The 18,455-nt window shown below is 34.5% G+C and overlaps 1 protein-coding gene and 1 long non-coding RNA gene across 2 annotated transcripts; both read right to left on the bottom strand.

The window, feature by feature from the left end:
• Positions 1–838: 838 nt before the first annotated feature.
• LOC121174175 (long chain acyl-CoA synthetase 4-like) lies at positions 839–12,555 on the bottom strand. The gene is made up of 4 exons (XM_041012873.1): positions 12,338–12,555; positions 12,105–12,192; positions 11,761–11,880; positions 839–858 (listed from the first exon to the last, which is right to left on the bottom strand). Exons 1-4 carry the CDS (start codon positions 12,425–12,427, stop codon positions 839–841), a joined length of 318 nt encoding a protein of 105 aa, XP_040868807.1. The 5' UTR covers positions 12,428–12,555.
• A 423-nt stretch (positions 12,556–12,978) lies between these two features.
• On the bottom strand, positions 12,979–15,982 carry LOC102668795 (uncharacterized). Its single transcript, XR_005890078.1, has 3 exons — positions 15,250–15,982; positions 13,566–13,622; positions 12,979–13,033 (listed from the first exon to the last, which is right to left on the bottom strand). It is a non-coding gene; the product is annotated as an uncharacterized lncRNA (long non-coding RNA).
• Positions 15,983–18,455: the final 2,473 nt, after the last annotated feature.

The raw sequence follows: 18,455 nt of genomic DNA, 5'->3' as shown, positions 1-18,455 counted from the left end.
CAAGGCCAAAAATAATGAAACCTTAATATAATATGTACAAAGATTAGTGGGCTCATACTTAGCCCATGACATGGGCCCGAAATCTACCCTAAGGCTCCTGAGAACCCTAGGGCCTTCTCTTGCATCTCTGGCCCAATCATCTTTGAGTCTTCTATTCAATGCCCTTAGGGGGTAGGATTGCACAAGTTTGAGGTGTGTCTTTGAGTCTTCTATTCAATGCCCTTAGGGGGTAGGATTGCACAAGTTTGAGGTGTGTTTCACAAGTTTCTCAATCCTCAAAGTTATGACAAGTGTTACACATGTTTCTATTTATAGCCTAGCACATGGGAAGCTTCCTTGAGAAGGGAGGAAGGTTGCTTCCTTGGGAAGTAAGGAAGAAAGCTTCCTTGAGAAGCTAGAGGGGGGCTACTCACACCTCTCCAATAGCTAAGCTCACCCCATGCCAAAATACATGAAAATACAAAAGTTAAAGTCCCTACTACAAAGACTACTCAAAATGCCCTGAAATACAAGGCTAAAACCTTATACTACTAGGGTACCCTTAACTTGTACCCTTAATTTGTAGGGTTCCCTACAAACCTAAAATGGCCAAAATACAAGGCCTAAAAGTAGGAAAACCTATTCTAATATTTACAAAGAAAAGTGGACCCAACCTTGGCCCATGGGCTCAGAAATCTATCCTAAGGTTCATGAGAACCCTAGGACCTTCTTTAGCAGCTCTAGCCCAATCCTCTTGGAGTCTTTTGCTCATGAATCTGGTGACTGATCCCTTCCTAGGGAGGATTGTATCATCCCCTCCCCCTTGAAGGGGATTTGACCTCAAATCTGTTGGTTCCTCCTACTCAGTATCGGCTCCACCTGCAAAAGGAATTAAATCAGAAATGTTAAAAGTGGTGCTGACTCCATACTCTTCTGGGAGGTCCAACCTATAGGCATTTTATTGATCCTCTCCAAGACCTGAAAAGGTGTTAGACAAGTGGCCTCAGATATCTTAAGAAGGGGGGGGTTGAATTAAGATATTCCAAACTACTTCCCCTAATTTAAAATTCTATTTCCATTTTTATTCAAGTTATGAATTCCCTTAATGACAATCTTCTTAAATATTAATTCAAATAAAACAATTTGAATATGAATATAAAGCAATAATGAATAAAGGAGATTAAGGGAAGAGAGAATGCAAACTCAGTTTTATACTGGTTCGGCCACACCCTTGTGCCTACGTCCAGTCCCCAAGCAACCCGCTTGAGAGTTCCACTATCTTGTAAATTTCTTTTACAAGTTCTAAACACACAAGGACAACCCTTCCTTTGTGTTTAGAATTCCTTTACAACAAGAGACTCACGGTCTCTTAATCCCTTAGAGAATGAGAAGAAGAAGAAGAATAAATCTCTCTAGAAAGAGATAGATTTTTACAGATTGAGAGCTCAAATAATTCCTTAATGAATTGCAATTGAATTGGCCAAGGAATTCTTAAGAGGATAAAATGAATTTGCTCTCTGAGAGGATAAACACTTTTTGTTCTAAAAAAACTCTGTCAAAATCGTGTCTCAAGTCACACATATATAGGCCTTATGAATGCCATTCAATAACCACATGAAAGGATGTGACTGATGAGAATGTTTTCTGAAAAACTCTTCTGGTAATCGATTACAATAAGTGTGTAATCGATTACACTCTTTAAAATTTGAATTAAAACGTTCAGAAACTGCTGGTAATCAATTACACAGTGCAAAATTTTGAATTCAAATTTTAATAGCTGTTGTAAATCAGTTTTGGCCACTGGTAATCGATTACATCCTCTGGTAATCGATTACCAGAGAGTAAATTTGTTGAAAAACACTTTTTAGCTTAAAATTCTTGGCCAAACCTTTTGCTAATCCAATTGGAATTCCCTTCCATTTTAATATCCTTTCTAAGACTCTATAGACTGTCTTGATCATCCATCTTGATTAACTCTAATTGCTTTGTCTTGAGTAAATCTTTGAGAAGCATATGATTCATGTAATCCTTTGGCATCATCAAAACTTTCAGCTGGATCCTTTGTCTACAATCTCCCCCTTTTTGATGATGACAATACCTGAAATCAAGACAAGTTATATACAAGATGATAGCACGTTCACACAACCCTTACTCCCCCTATCTTTTGGCATGTATGCCTAACTTTTTTAACGATAAATTTCTAAATTTCTAATTGATTTCTAACCCTTGTTCTCTCCCAAGTTCTCTCCCCCTTTGGCAACATCAAAAAGAACTAGATCAAGGCAATCAATAGCCAAACATTAACACAATAAATATCCAAACAAAGCCAACCATTAAACCAGAATAAAAACATACATTTGCAGAATCAACAAAAGCAATGTCTAGAAATATAATTATAGTGCAAGACTACGATAACTAGAGCAATAAAAAGCCAAATACACGGCGTTAAAACAGAGTACTAATAATACTTAACCACTAATAATACTTAGTCTTAATAATAATAACATAAAAGCTAAGAGGATGATGGAGGCGGTGGTGGTGGATCAAAGCAAGTACGGATGAAGGAGACATCTTCTTCAACTTTGGTGATCCTTGATTCCATGGCATCAAACCGCATGTCGACTTGCAATTCCATATTACCAAACTTGTCACCAACAAAAGTTTGAAGACCATCGAACTTTTCCAAAAGCTTTCGAAGAAGAGAGGAATTATCTTCAACTGGTTGGTTGCCTTCATCATCAGCGGGTGGAGCACCCTTTTTGACCCAAGAGCCATCATGCTCTTTGCGGTAACCAAAAGAAGCAATCACAGCAGCACCAATTAAAAAGGATCTCTTGATTGGAACGTAAGGTTCAGAATCAAGAGGAATTTAAAAATGGTGGAAAAAAAGAGTGACAAGCTGTGGATATGGTAGTGGAGCATTTAATCGCAATGCCTTATGCATGCGATATCTGACTAAGTGTGCCCAGTCAAGTTGACGCCCTGTATGAAAGGCCCACATGATAATTAGATGTTCCTCAGAAACCTGGGCAAGGTTGGAAGACCGTGGAAGCAAAATACGCACAATTAAATAGTGAAGGATGCGGCTTTCAAAAGCCAATGACCCGGCAAGAAGACGTCCAGTCATATCCGCATTGTTGGTGCAAACCAATTGGCGGGCATCATGGGCAGAGAAATCAAATTTCCAGTCGTCATTCAGTGTACCTTCAAATGGTACACCGTCACTGGGTAATTTGGTTAAGTCATGGAAAAGGGACTGGTCAATGACCATTTTTATCCCAAAAATTTCAGAAATCAGAGTGTTGTCCTGAATTTCAAGATTACAATAAAAAGCTTTAACCAATTCAGGATAAATAGGCAATTGTAATGACATAAAAGGTAGAAGACCTAAGTTCTGAAAGGCTTGAATGCAATCAAAGGTTTCAGCAGAAAAGAATTCCATATCAATAAAGTTAGGGTCGATAATGGAACGAGATGAGAAAAGATTGGAGTACCGTTTCTGCTGTTCGTTGGAAGAAAACACTGGGGAAGAGGACAATGATGGTGGAATTGGTGCTGTGGATGCGCTAGTGGCTCCGGAACGATGAGCTCTTGAAGCTGAAGCGGAGGCGAAAGAACCCTTTCGTTTCTTTGACGATTCTGCAATTTGAAGGAGTTTTTGCAGATTTTAATCGGTGAAATCAAAAGAGAAATGAAAAAGAAGAAGATCGCAATTTACGGGAGTTGATTTGATGGAGAAATGAGTGAGATACGAAGATTTGGAGGTTTGGGAATGGAGGAACGTCGTGAGAGAAAAGGGGCTGCACAGGGATTTCTGGAAAATGTGATATTTATAGAGCAGGACGCGTGGTAATCAATTACAAGTAATGGTAATCGATTACAGGAGGAGGCAGCCTACTGGTAACCGATTACATGAATACTGTAATCGATTACAGGCTATCTGTTCTAGTGTAATCGATTACAGTATTCATGCAATCGATTACCAGAACAAAGAATAGCCTTTTTCTAAAAGAAAAACTTATTCCTAAGTCTAAAAACTTATACTATCTTAATATTTAATTATACTAACAAAAATTAAATTAAATTAAACAACACAAGCGTTATACTCAATCAAAACACAATCAATCATTCATAAAAACAAGAATTCAAACAAGATCAAACAAACAAAATAATCTATACACAATAAATAAGAGTAAATCAACCAATCAATCAATCAATCATCCAATCAATTCCTATTTTTCTAAATCTCTTACGCCTAAGAGACCTAATTCTCTTCTAATAGAGAAGAACACTTCCTTGGGGAGAGGTTTTGTGAAAATATCAGCAAGTTGATTCTTAGTATCAACAAACTCTAATACACAATCTCCCTTTAGGACATGATCTCTAAGAAAGTGGTGTCTAATCTCTATATGTTTAGTTCTAGAGTGTTGAACTGGGTTTTTGGATAGATTTATGGCACTATTATTATCACACTTAATAGGTATACGATCAAGAATGATACCATAGTCAGATAATTGTTGCTTCATCCATAAAATCTGTGCACAACAACTACCGGCAGAGATATACTCCGCTTCAGCGGTAGATAAAGCAACACTGTTTTGTTTCTTACTATGCCATGAGACAAGAGCCGATCCAATGAATTGACAAGTTCCACTTGTACTTTTTCTATCAGTTTTAGATCCGGCAAAATCAGAATCAGAATATCCTATTAAGTTACATGTTGAATTCTTAGGATACCATAATCCTAAATTTATTGTCCCTAATAGATATCTCATGATTCTCTTTACTGCACTTAAATGTGATTGTTTGGGGTTGGATTGAAACCTAGCACACATACATACACTAAACATAATATCAGGTCTACTAGCAGATAAATAAAGAAGAGATCCGATCATACCTCGATATTGTTTTATGTCTATAGACTGACCAGATTCATCTTTATCTAAGTAACAATTAGTGCTCATCGGTGTAGACATGTGTTTTGCACTATCCATCCCAAATCTTTTGATCAATTCCTTGCAGTACTTGGATTGATTAATGAATATACCTTCTTGAGTTTGCTTGATTTGTAATCCCAGAAAGTACTTTAGTTCTCCCATCATTGACATTTCAAATTCACTTTGCATATCAAGGGAAAACTCCTTGCACAATGAATCATTAGTGGATCAAAAAATTATATCATCAACATATATTTGAACCAACAAAATATCATTATGCTTTCTCTTTATGAATAATGTGGTATCCACTTTACCTCTGGAGAAATCTTTTTCTAGAAGAAAATTGCTTAAGCGTTCATACCACGCCCTAGGGGCTTGTTTCAAACCATAAAGAGTCTTTTGTAATTTATAAACATGGTTTGGTTTATCAGGAATTTCAAAACCAGGGGGTTGTTCAACATATACTTCTTCTTGAATTAAGCCATTTAGAAAGGCACTCTTAACATCCATTTGATAAAGTTTAAAATTCATTATGGATGCATATGCCAATAGCATTCTAATGGCTTCTAATCTTGCAACAGGAGCATATGTTTCTTCATAGTCTATTCCTTCTTCTTGATTATATCCTTTTGCTACTAACCTGGCTTTATTTCTAATAATTATACCATGTTCATCTAATTTATTTCTAAAAACCCATTTTGTTCCTATGATAGGATAATTTTCAGGTTTTTCTACTAATTTCCACACATTATTTCTTTCAAATTGGTTTAGTTCTTCTTGCATGGCAATGATCCAGTTATCATCTACTATGGCTTCTTTTATATTTTTAGGTTCAATCATAGATACAAAAGCCATATTATTGCATAAATCTTTAAGAGAATGTCTAGTTGTTACCCCTTTTGAGATATCACCAATAATGGTTTCGAGGGGATGATCTCTTGAAGCTTTCCATTCTCTTGGGAGTTCATCATTGGATTTGACTTCGTCTGGAGGATCTTCATTGTTTCCTTTGTCATTTCCTTTGGAATCTTGTTCATGAATGTTCATATGTTCTAAAGAATCTGCAATGTCATCTAGCATATTCTTTCTTGACAATATAGCATTAGATTCATCAAAGGTAACATGAATGGATTCCTCTATATTCATAGTTCTTTTATTATATATCCTATATGCTTAGCTTTGTAATGAATATCCAAGAAAAATACCTTCATCAGATTTTGCATCAAATTTTCCTAGATTATCTTTACCATTATTAAGTACAAAGCACTTGCAACCAAAAACATGTAGATGAGAAATATTAGGTTTTCTACCATTATACAACTCATATGGGGTTTTCTTTAAAATGGGTCTTATCAAGGCCCTATTCATGATGTAACATGCAATATTGACAGCTTCAGCCCAAAAATACTTTGGAAGAGAAGTATCATTTAATAAAGTTCTTGCAATTTCTTCCAATGATCTATTTTTCCTCTCAACAACTCCATTTTGTTGAGGGGTTCTAGGTGCAAAAAAATTGTGTTCAATACCATGTTCATCACAGAATAATTCAAAATCTTTATTTTCAAATTCACCCCCATGATCACTTCTAATGGATGAAATCTTAAGATTTTTCTTGTTTTGTATGACTTTAGCAAGTTTTCTAAATGCTTGGAATGAATCACTTTTATGTGTAATAAATAATGTCCAAGTATATCTAGAGAAATCATCAACTATAACTAAAGCATAGTAATTTCCTCCAAAACTCATGGTTCTAGATGGACCAAATAAATCCATATGCAATAACTGTAAAGGTTGAGTGGTTGAAACAACAATTTTAGGTTTGAATGAGACTCTTGTTTGTTTGCCCTTTTGACATGCATCGCATAGTTTATCTTTTTCAAATTTCAATTTAGGCAAACCAATTACTAAATCTTTTGAAATTAATTTATTTAAGTGATCCATGTTTATGTGAGCAATTCTTTTATGCCATAACCATGGATCATCATCTTTACTAAGAAAGCAATGATTATTTTCTTGTTTTATGCTTAAGTCTATCATGTAAACATTATTGACTCTATGTCCTACATGCTTTATATTAATGTTATGCTTATGTTCTATAAGACATTTCTGAGAATCAAATGATACTAGATAGCCTTTGTCACATAGTTGACTAACGCTAAGCAGGCTATGCTTAAGTCCTTCAACAAGTAGAACATTTTCAATGGAGTTTGAAGAATTTGTACCTATTTTACCCACTCCAAGGATTCTACCTTTGTTGTTGTCACCATACGTTACATGCCCGCTTTTCTTTGGAGAGATATGTGTAAAATTTGATGCATCTCCAGTCATATGTTTTGAGCATCCGCTATCTATGTACCACTTCTTTCTCAAAGATACCTGCATGATCAAGTTTTTGACTTAGGTACCCAAATTTTATTGGGTCCTTGCATGTTAGTATAAACAGAGGATCCTTTTGGGACCCATATCATTTTAATGTTACTATAATTTTTCTTGAAGTAGCAAGTTGATATGCCATGTCCTCTTCTTCCACAGTAAAAACAAGTGATAGAATTAGAATTACATTTTTGTGTGGAAGTGAAAAAGTTTTTATGAAAATTTTGTTGTTTATCAGATTTATACCCTAGTCCACTTTTATTAGACACATATCTTTGTTTACTTAATATAACATCTAAATTATTTTTACTGTATGAAAATTTTGAAAGTGAATTCTTCAACTCTTTAATTTCTTTTACATATTTATCACAACAACTACAATAATCTGATATTTTCTTGTCAGAAATAGTGGAGATATTAACTTTTTCATTTGTTTTAGAAATTGAGACTTCATTTCTAAGAAGATCTAATTCTTTGTTTAATTTCGAAATCTCATTTTCTAAATTTGAAATTGTTTTCTTTGAAGATGAAACTAATTTTGCAAGTTTAATTGACTCTTTATGCAGATCAACAAATGCATCTTGCAATTCATCAAAAGATATAGATAAGTTATTCGAAGATGTTACCTCTTCATCACTTTCGTAACTTTTAGCCATAAGGCAGAGATTTATCTCTTCATTTTCAGAATCTTCAGAGGATTCCATATCATTTTCATCCCATGTAATGTATGCTTTCTTCAGTTTCTTTTCACTATGATTTTTCTTTTCAGATTTTTCCATCTTTTTCTTGAAGATGGGACAATCAACCCTCAGATGTCCAGGTTGATTGCATTCAAAGCATTTTAGACTAGAGGATGAATTTTCTGTCCTTCTCTTTGATTTAAAATTTGGTCGCCTCTTATTTCCTCTTACTTTAAGAAACTTGTTGAATCTTCTTACAAAAAGACTTAGATCATCATCATCATCTGGATCATTATCCTGATCACTTTCTTCTTGAATTGAGGATGATGCTTTAAGAGCAATTCCTTTCTTTTTCTTGTCATTTTCTTCATTTTGGTGCAATCTCAATAGTTCCATCTCGTGTTCCTGCAACTTTCCAAATAAAGTGGCAAGAGACATGTTAGACAAATCTCTTGATTCAGAAATGGTCGTTACTTTGGGTTGCCATTCTCTACTTAAACATCTTAACACCTTGTTTATAAGATCCTCATTTCGAAATTCTTTGCCTAAGGCTGCTAGATGATTCACTATATGTGTAAATCTCTTTTGCATACTTTGAATATTTTCATTTGCATTCATTCTAAATAATTCATACTCATGAGTTAGTGCATTTATCCTAGATCTTTTAACATCTGTAGTTCCTTCATGTGTTAATCGAAGAGTGTCCCACATTTCCTTAGCACTCTTACAATTTGAAACCCTGAAATATTCATCCATTCCTAGGGCAGATTTTATTATGTTTTTGGTTTTTAAGTTGTATTGTACTCGTTTTCTATCCTCTTCAGACCATCTATCTCTAGGTTTTTCTATGGTTATGCTTTCACTTGATGAACTACCATCTATTGAAACTCTTTCTACTGTGGTGGGTATATAAGGCCCTATTTCTATGGCTTCCCAGATATTTAGATCTATTGCCTCGATAAAAATTTGCATTCGGGTTTTCCAGTAGTGGTAACCCTCTCCATTAAAGATTGGAGGTCTATTGATAGAATTCCCTTCTGGAAATAAGGAATTTGCTGAGGCCATCTTTTTCTTGAAGCTTCTAAACTTTATACAAGAATGAAGCTCTGATACTACTTGTTAGACAAGTGGCCTCAGATATCTTAAGAAGGGGGGGGGGGGTTGAATTAAGATATTCCAAACTACTTCCCCTAATTTAAAATTCTATTTCACTTTTTATTCAAGTTATGAATTCCCTTAATGACAATCTTCTTAAATATTAATTCAAATAAAACAATTTGAATATGAATACAAAGCAATAATGAATAAAGGAGATTAAGGGAAGAGAGAATGCAAACTCAGTTTTATACTGGTTCGGCCACACCCTTGTGCCTACGTCCAGTCCCCAAGCAACCCGCTTGAGAGTTCCACTATCTTGTAAATTCCTTTTACAAGTTCTAAACACACAAGGACAACCCTTCCTTTGTGTTTAGAATTCCTTTACAACAAGAGACTCACGGTCTCTTAATCCCTTAGAGAATGAGAAGAAGAAGAAGAATAAATCTCTCTAGAAAGAGATAGATTTTTACAGATTGAGCGCTCAAATAATTCCTTAATGAATTGCAATTGAATTGGCCAAGGAATTCTTAAGAGGATAAAATGAATTTGCTCTCTGAGAGGATAAACACTTTTTGTTCTAAAAAAACTCTGTCAAAATCGTGTCTCAAGTCACACATATATAGGCCTTATGAAAGCCATTCAATAACCACATGAAAGGATGTGACTGATGAGAATGTTTTCTGAAAAACTCTTCTGGTAATCGATTACAATAAGTGTGTAATCGATTACACTCTTTAAAATTTGAATTAAAACGTTCAGAAACTGCTGGTAATCGATTACCATATATGTGTAATCGATTACACAGTGCAAAATTTTGAATTCAAATTTTAATAGCTGTTGTAAATTAGTTTTGGCCACTGGTAATCGATTACATCCTCTGGTAATCGATTACCAGAGAGTAAATTTGTTGAAAAACACTTTTTAGCTTAAAATTCTTGGCCAAACCTTTTGCTAATCCAATTGGAATTCCCTTCCATTTTAATATCCTTTCTAAGACTCTATAGGCTGTCTTGATCATCCATCTTGATTAACTCTAATTGCTTTGTCTTGAGTAAATCTTTGAGAAGCATATGATTCAAGTAATCCTTTGGCATCATCAAAACTTTCAGCTTGATCCTTTGTCTACAAAAGGTCCATCCTCTAGGACTAAGCTTGGATTTCCTCTTTGTAGGGAATTTATCCTTCCTAAGATGGAGCCAAACCCAGTCCCCTTCATTAAGAACTAGCTCATTTCTTCCTCTATTTCCTTTAGTAGCATACACCTTTGGTTGGTTCCTAACCCTCTCATGCAACTTCTTTACAAACTCTAACCTTGATTCCCCTTCTTTATGTATAAAAGAAGTGTCAAGTGGGAGGGGAATTAGGTCTTAGGGTGTTAGAGGATTGAACCCATAGATAACCTCAAAAGGGGATTGCTTGGTTGTTCTATGAATCCCCCTGTTGTAGGAAAATTCTACATAAGGAAGATACTAATCCTAAGACTTATGGGTTCCTTTCAGAAAAGCCCTTAAAAGGGTGGATAGAGACCCATTCACTACCTTTGTTTGCCCATCAATTTATGGATGACAAGTGGTAGAGAAAAGAAGCTTAGTTCCTTGCTTAGCCCATAAGGTTTTCCAGAAAAGGCTAAGGAACTTCGCATCTCTATATGACACAATAATCCTACGCAAACCATAGAGTCTCATAATTTCCCCAAAGAAGAGTTTTGAGATGTGAGAAACATCATCTACCTTATGCCATGGTATAAAGTGTGTCATCTTGCTAAACCTATCCACCACCACAAAGATAGAGTCTACATGTCTTTGGGTTCAAGGAAGCCCAAGAACAAAGTCCATACTAATGTCTACCGAGGGTGCAAATGGGATGAGTAAGGGTGTGTATAGCCTATGAGGTATAACCCTAGACTAGGCTTGTAAACAAGCCACACACCTAGTGCAATCACTACAATAAAAATGACCTATACCTACAGACAAAAACTGTCACTATAAGTAAAAAAATCCGTAGGTAAATGTATAAGAAACTTTGTCCTACAAACATTTCTTCTGTCAACTTTGAGGGGGCGTATAGTGATAGCTAATTGTCTGTCACTATAGGTTTTATATACTATGTATAATGTGTAGGTAAAAGTCATTAACTTCTACTTACATCTCCTAACTGTAGGTAAAAGTCTTTAACATGTACCTATCATCTTCAACTGTAGGTAAATGTTTAGATCTTAGAGAGAGCTTATAACATACATAATTGAATGCGGGCAGTGCAGCAATCCAACGATCCTTCCAGCTCCAACTCCAACTAGCTTTGCCAAGTTCATAATTACCTAGGCCTTGGCTAGAGCTGACCCTCCACTATTAGAGTGACAAGACATCAAGACCCTAATCTAGTACAAGGACCATAAAGATGTCTACAATATCTTTTGCATATATACACAAAGTTAGAGTGACAAGACATCAGAATAACTTCCACATATATTTCAGTTAGACATAATTTTATAGTTGTGCTCTTAATTTTATTGATTTATATTTATAAGAAATAAATTTAAATCTAGAAGTATTAGCTAATCGTCATTTCCCTAATCAAATTAATCAAGAACAATTTTAGACCCATATAATTAGCATTCAAAATCCAAAATTAGATTACATAAACATAAAAGGAGATTCTACTGTGTGCGCATGTTCATACATAAACATAATTACAGTTCAAATCTGTCTTTCTTTTTGAGTTTTGAAAATAATAATAAACATAAAAGGAGATTCTACTGTCTTTCTTTAATGTCTTCCTCAAGAAGCCCCCAGAAGAAATCTTCTGTGTCAAACCTGTGTATCAGATAGGGGTTGAGAGTCAATGCATTTTTTTCCCAATTGGGAAGGGGAAGGAAGAAAAATGAAAAAGAAAAGTAAGAAAAATGCTACTCCAATGATCAAGAAATAATTTGCAGAGTAGCTTTGTCCTATTGAAATAATAATTTTACCATCAAGATTATATGATTATGGAAAGATCATCAAACTGTCAACAATCATGAGAATTTTCAAGAGTTTACCTGAGTACACTCTATCAAGCACACGGGGAACAACACAGAAAATAGTTGGTTTTAGTTCCCCAACATCATCAATTAACAATTTGACATCCTACAGCCATTGAGTAAATGATGGTCATATTCCAAATCCAAAGTTCAACTTTTGTGTGGGGGGGGATCAAACAAATCCAAAGTTTAATTATTACATCAAATGTTCATTTCATAATGACAGATATACATATACTACATATACTTACCCCACGCCAGAAACCAATTGAAGCACCATGCCATATGAATATCTCCTCAATGGTCCTAAAAAAAGTATGTGCAAGTGGAAGGTAAGACATGTATACATCCTTTTCTTAATAGGAAGTTCAAAGCTCTGAGTTTGATCCTGTGGCAGTATTAAAAATTGAATTAGGAATGGGAAACACAAAATATTCAAAGCAATAGAAAGGAGAGAATCAACAAAACTTTTCTCCTAGAGAATCAACAAAACTTACTCTTTTCATTTCCATTGCACAAAAAAGTTATATTCATTAATTGCTGTAACAAAGACATAAAAATGAATGCTTCTTTCTAAAGCACAAGCATTTTAGGAAAGAAAGGAGAGAATCAACAAAACTTACTCTTGTGTAACAAAGACATAAAAATGAATGCTTCTTTCTAAAGCACAAGCATTTTAGGAAAGAAAGGAGAGAATCAACAAAACTTACTCTTGAGATACTTTGTTGCATTTGGAAATGTCTTGAATAGCTGAAAAGTTTCAAAACAAATATTTGGGTGAGACTAACTGTTTACAAAAGATTGTACACAACTCTCAAATCCTTCCTAACAATTAAACTGCTATAAAACAGAGGGCTTAGATAGGAGAACCTCAGGTATCTTCTTCTCTTCCGCAAGTGCAATTGAGACCTCTGAATGGCATATAATAAACTCTATAGCCCCAACACCTGTGTCACATGAATGAGAGTGTCAAAGCAACTGAAAATTATAAGTTTAATTTGAAAAATGAATATTTGTACAATGAGATATTCTCCCAGTACCATGCACCATTTGAATTTACTGCATGTAGTAAACTTCAAAAAACATATCATTGTTAGAAAAGTTATATATCACAATTTTAGGTACCGGACAAGTTTCAGTGTAAGTTCTTTACTTGCATTATTTTAAAAGGACTTTGTTCGTAAATAAGTGGAACTCTCTGCAAAGAGTAGATATTCAATATAAGAAACAAAGCTTCAATCTAGAAATACCTTATTCTCCATTAAGCTCAATAAGGACTACAAAAATCCAACTACCAAAGAAACAATATAGTAGAAATAGAAATAACAATAGATACTCAGCGCAAAAAAGAAACAAAAATCAACATATCAACATCTAAATAATACAATAGAAACCTCCAACATATAGAGTGAGCAGAAAAATCAAGATGGAAAAAACTCACCAGAAAACAAGGGAAGCAAATTCAAAAATAAAATGTACCTGCATGCTCATAATCCATTCTGCAGAATTGGCACCATAAATACCACATTTTACACCCTGCAAATCAGCAATATATGAATTAAGCTGAAATGAACAAATTGCTAGAAACTATAAATATAATCATATGCAAATATGAAATATCAAAATCATATAAAATAAGGATATCCATGTCAAAGAACCAAGCACTTGAACTCACATGACCATGGTTCTGATTCACTCTTGAGCTATTCATGCACATGCAGATAGCCACATTACCAAGAACATATGGTCATATGTCTCACATTACCATGGTTCTATTTTGAACGAAATAGCTATCTGCCTCCTATCCTATTGAAACAGAATTGTTTAAAATATGTCATTTGACGCAGCGATTGAGGTGAGGAACCATGTTTCCCCAGAGCCAGAGGTGGAGGACGCCGGAGTTGCTTCGTTGGCGAATCCAAAGGTAATCAGATGCTGCATGTCTTAATTATATGGAGTATTATGTAACATGAAACATATGATATATCACTTAACGACCACAATTGTTGGACCAACGATACTAACCCTGCCGTAGGCGTTAAGGGTCATGTCGTCACCTTCTACTCTTACTTCCTCATGTCCAAAGTGTGACTGATTACTATTACTATGCTAAAGCATGGTTACGTTCTTTACTTGCTTTGTGTCACCGCACAAACAAGAAAATTTTCTTGCTTTTTAAATTTCGTATTTTCAGTTCCACTTAAATTGTATGTCTCTCCTTTTCCTTAGCTTTCATGGAGCGTTTCTAGTTCTTCATTAACTCTCTTGTTCAATTCTTCTTCTTCTTTTTTTATGAAAATTTCTTAGATTTTTTTATTTAAATAATTAGAGGCTTGTGACAAAATCGGAATGCAAAATGATTTTAAAGGTTCAAAGGTAGCAAGCAAATCTGAAAATGTGAGTAAATGTGAAAGATTTTATGGCAAGTGAGATTAAAGTTTCATAGATCGATAATTTTTTTAAAATAAATTTGTAATTTTGTGTGAAATATGATATTTTAATTGATAGTTTTATGTATAAAAGGTGAATTACACCTTTTCGTTTTGAAAATTTTCTTTTTATCAGATTTCTCTTCTTCTTTCTTATATGTCTTTCTTGATTTCCTCATCTTTTTTCTAATTTAAATTAATTTCCTACTCTATTTTTCAATCTCACGTGATTTTCTCTTATTTCTTTTTAAACATTTTTTAATTATTATTAGTATGAAGTCTACCTCCAGCTTTTCTACTTTTGCTTTATGTTCTTCAGGAAGCAGCCGGACCTCATCAATCAATTGGATACACTAGGAGACATTCTCAGGGGACACAAATTCCAATTCCTAATAATAACCTTGCATATTTATGTTTGAATAAATCTCCTGTAATATATTACTAATAATCTTATTATTAAATGAAAAAATATTAAATATATATTTTTTAATTTTATTACTTTGTAAGAAGTATTACAAGCATCTCATATATACATTTTTTTAAAACATCCCCAAATAATATAGCCAAATCTGTTCAATAAATACGAGGATGATACAAATACTCTAATACTCTACTTATACATTGGCTATTATTATCATCCCCAAAAGTAACAAATGTTAGGACACTTATTAGTACCAAAATCTGCTTGAAGTATACTGCATGCAAAGTTTTGTTCTAAATTATATATACTGTACCTGACTAATCATATAAGAAGCTTGGTTCCAATTAAATGCGAAATAACTGAGGATGCATCGATCAAACTCATCAATAAATTTCTGGCATAAAGTAGTAGGGTCCTTCTGATCAGCAAGATATTCAAGGATGCTTTCCAAACACTCCTAATAATAATAACAGCAATTGCTCCCTCTGCCTCATTTGGAGAAGAGGTAAACCTGTAATCATATGTAAGCTCTTCCCACTGTTTAATGTCCCTCTTCGCAAATATTATAATATGTTCATCGCCATTAACACTTATAACTCTGGAATAGCAATTTGGCTGCACTCAAACAAAAATTATAAGCAATTATTTTTTTCTTTAGCAACCAAAATAAGGCTGAATGAATTCTTCCATAAATAAACAAGTTGAATTGCAATATTTACAAACTAATGTCAAAAGCATAGGAGTCAATTCCATATAGTGGCACAAAGCAGCCATATAGAAGGTAGCAAGATGACATGTATTTAGAAGTCAAGGTACGCATTACATAAATTCTGACGAGAGAGAAGCTCTGATCCAGAATTGAATCCCACATAGCTTGTGTCAAATTCTTTCTTAAACATGAGTCGCCTAATATTTGAACAGAGATTTAGCTCACATATAGCATCTAATAAACAACTAAGTACCAGTATATTGTTAATCCCACATAGCTTTTTCCCTTTTTTCTTTTTATCTAATGTTTTCCTCTGAAAGCCAGTGGAAATAATAATAATAATAATTTACCTGGATCTATTCCATCAGTGTTTGGAGAGTCAACTCAGCAAGTAACGGCAACATGCCATGTAACCTGCGCATCAATCCCAAACCCTATGTTAATTGTCGCGTGTCCAGAACGAAGAAGAAGAAGATGATGATGTATCATATTGCTACACACTCTCTTTACCCAAACACGAACAGATAAACACGCAAACCAAGGGCATGGAAATCGAACTATTACATTATATATGCAACAAGTCAGGCAAAGTATAAATAAAAACAAATAATAATATAATAATATACAAAAGCTGAAGCATATAGAAAATTGAATCAAGTTCAGATAAGTTTGCAATGTAACTGAAATTTCTCCTGATGCGTTAATCAATCAATCAAATTATTCTTCGCGGTGTAAAACACGTAAGAAGAAGAAAAAAAGATGGGAAAATGAAAAAGAAAAGGGAAATTGTGAAGGAATGGCAAAAAAGAAAAAAAAGGAAAAGCGTGATTGAGGAATTGCCTGAGAGAAGAAGGGAAACAAACGGGGAAAGGAAGAAAAGAGAGAAGGGATCTAGCTTGTAATGTTGGGGCAGACGGATGTGTTTTCAACGTTTGCGTCTGCGGGTTATTTTGGTGAAACTAAACTAGTACCTTCTCTGCATCAATTCAAAGGCCCGGTCCATAATCCAAAGGCTTGTGGCCATTTTGGAGTTTGATTTCAAGATAAAATGAATATCATTGTTGAAACTAACAAGAAATTGCCATAAAAAATAATGTTAATCTAAATTAATCCATAAAAATAATAATCTAAATTAAAATTTAATATTACTAATTAATATATTTTATCTTTAAAATTTTGAACAATTATTAACTAAAAATTAATTTAAATTGAATGGTTATTTTTTGAGATTGAGTATTTACTAAAAAAAACAAGAGATTAATATTCAAATTTAAACAGTCTTAAAGAGTTTTACCTACGCCAACAATTGTAGGTATAAGACTTTTGAGGGTATACCTACATCAACCAATTATAGGCACATGTTTTATGAAGTTTTATCTACATTACGTAGTTGTAGGTATAAGTTTTTTAGAATTTTGCCTACACTGTGCTTTTGTAGGTAGTAATCCTTTTGAGTTTTACCTACACTAATCAACCATAGGCACAAGTTTTTTGAAGTTTTACCTACACAATGTAATTGTAGGTAGAAGTCTTTTTTCAGTTTTAATGAATTTACTTACACCAAATAATGGTTGGTACAAATGGTTGAGTTTTACCTACATTAGTCACTTGTAGGTAGAAGTATTTTTGAGATTTACCTACACTAATTAATGTCTGTAGCAAAAAGGCGTCCGTAGGCTTAGGTCATTTTTCTTGTAGTGAATGCTTATGGACATCTTTCTTCATATGGGGCCAATAAAAGTTTTCTTTCAGTAAGACAAGGGTCTTGTCTATCCCAAAATGGCCCATGAGGCCACCCTCATGGCTCTGTTTCACAAATAATTTCCTGATGGATCCTTGGGATATGCAAAGCTTTCCCGTTTTGAACAAATACCCGTCAGCCAAATAGAACCCATCTTAAGCCTTTTGCCCATAACTCTCATAAATAGGAGAGAAATGTTCATCTGAAGTGTTATACCCTAATTTTGTCAGGGGACTGTCATTCATTGATTCTCGCTAGCCAAACTGTGTTGTTCGACACCAGTCTCTGGCTCGCCTAGGTGAGCCAATTGCTTCATGGCTAAGTCTCAGCTTGCCTGGGTGAGCTGCAGGTCCACCAAATGCCATTTTTGGATATAAATAGGCATGAAGGGGGCTGAGTAAAGGGTTCCAAGGTTCAGCATTGAAAGATATCATGGCTAAGTCTCAGCTTGCCTGGGTGAGCTGCAGGTCCACCAAATGCCATTTTTGGATATAAATAGGCATGAAGGGGGCTGAGTAAAGGGTTCCAAGGTTCAGCATTGAAAGATATTGAGAGAATTGAGAGAGAAGAAGAAGAAAGAAGAGAAAATGAAGCCGAGGCGCTACTGAATCACGACAGTGATCGACCCCTACATTGTTCCTTGTTCAGTGTTCTTCGTGTGGCCGTCGATTAGTTTTGTTTTTGATATTTGAATGTGATCCATGCACCCTTATGGGTCCCCCTTGTGTTTTGTGCATATTCATTTCCTCCATCTATCATCGGTGATCTCATTTTCTTTGTAAAGTTCAATCTTAACTGATCACTAATGTTGTAAAGTTATCTTTAAAGAGGTTGGAAGTTAACGAACGAAACCAAGATAAAATCAACTCATAACTAACTACTTTTTATCAAATATCACTTGAGATCATTTCAAGGTCCAACTCCTTAACGGTTCTCTCCTCTTTTCAAAAGTTAAAACATCATTTCAAGGTCCAACGCTTTAAACGACCTTTTTGTTCACAATTAAAATGAATCTTTCAAAAAACATAAAACCAACTTAACACACAAAACATTCGGACTTAAAGAACAG

The sequence above is a fragment of the Glycine max genome, chromosome 19 (genome assembly GCF_000004515.6).
Source record: "Glycine max cultivar Williams 82 chromosome 19, Glycine_max_v4.0, whole genome shotgun sequence".
Classification (NCBI taxonomy): domain Eukaryota; kingdom Viridiplantae; phylum Streptophyta; class Magnoliopsida; order Fabales; family Fabaceae; genus Glycine; species Glycine max.
The sequence above is the reverse complement of the archived record's forward strand: the minus strand, read 5'-3'. Positions and strand labels throughout refer to the sequence as shown.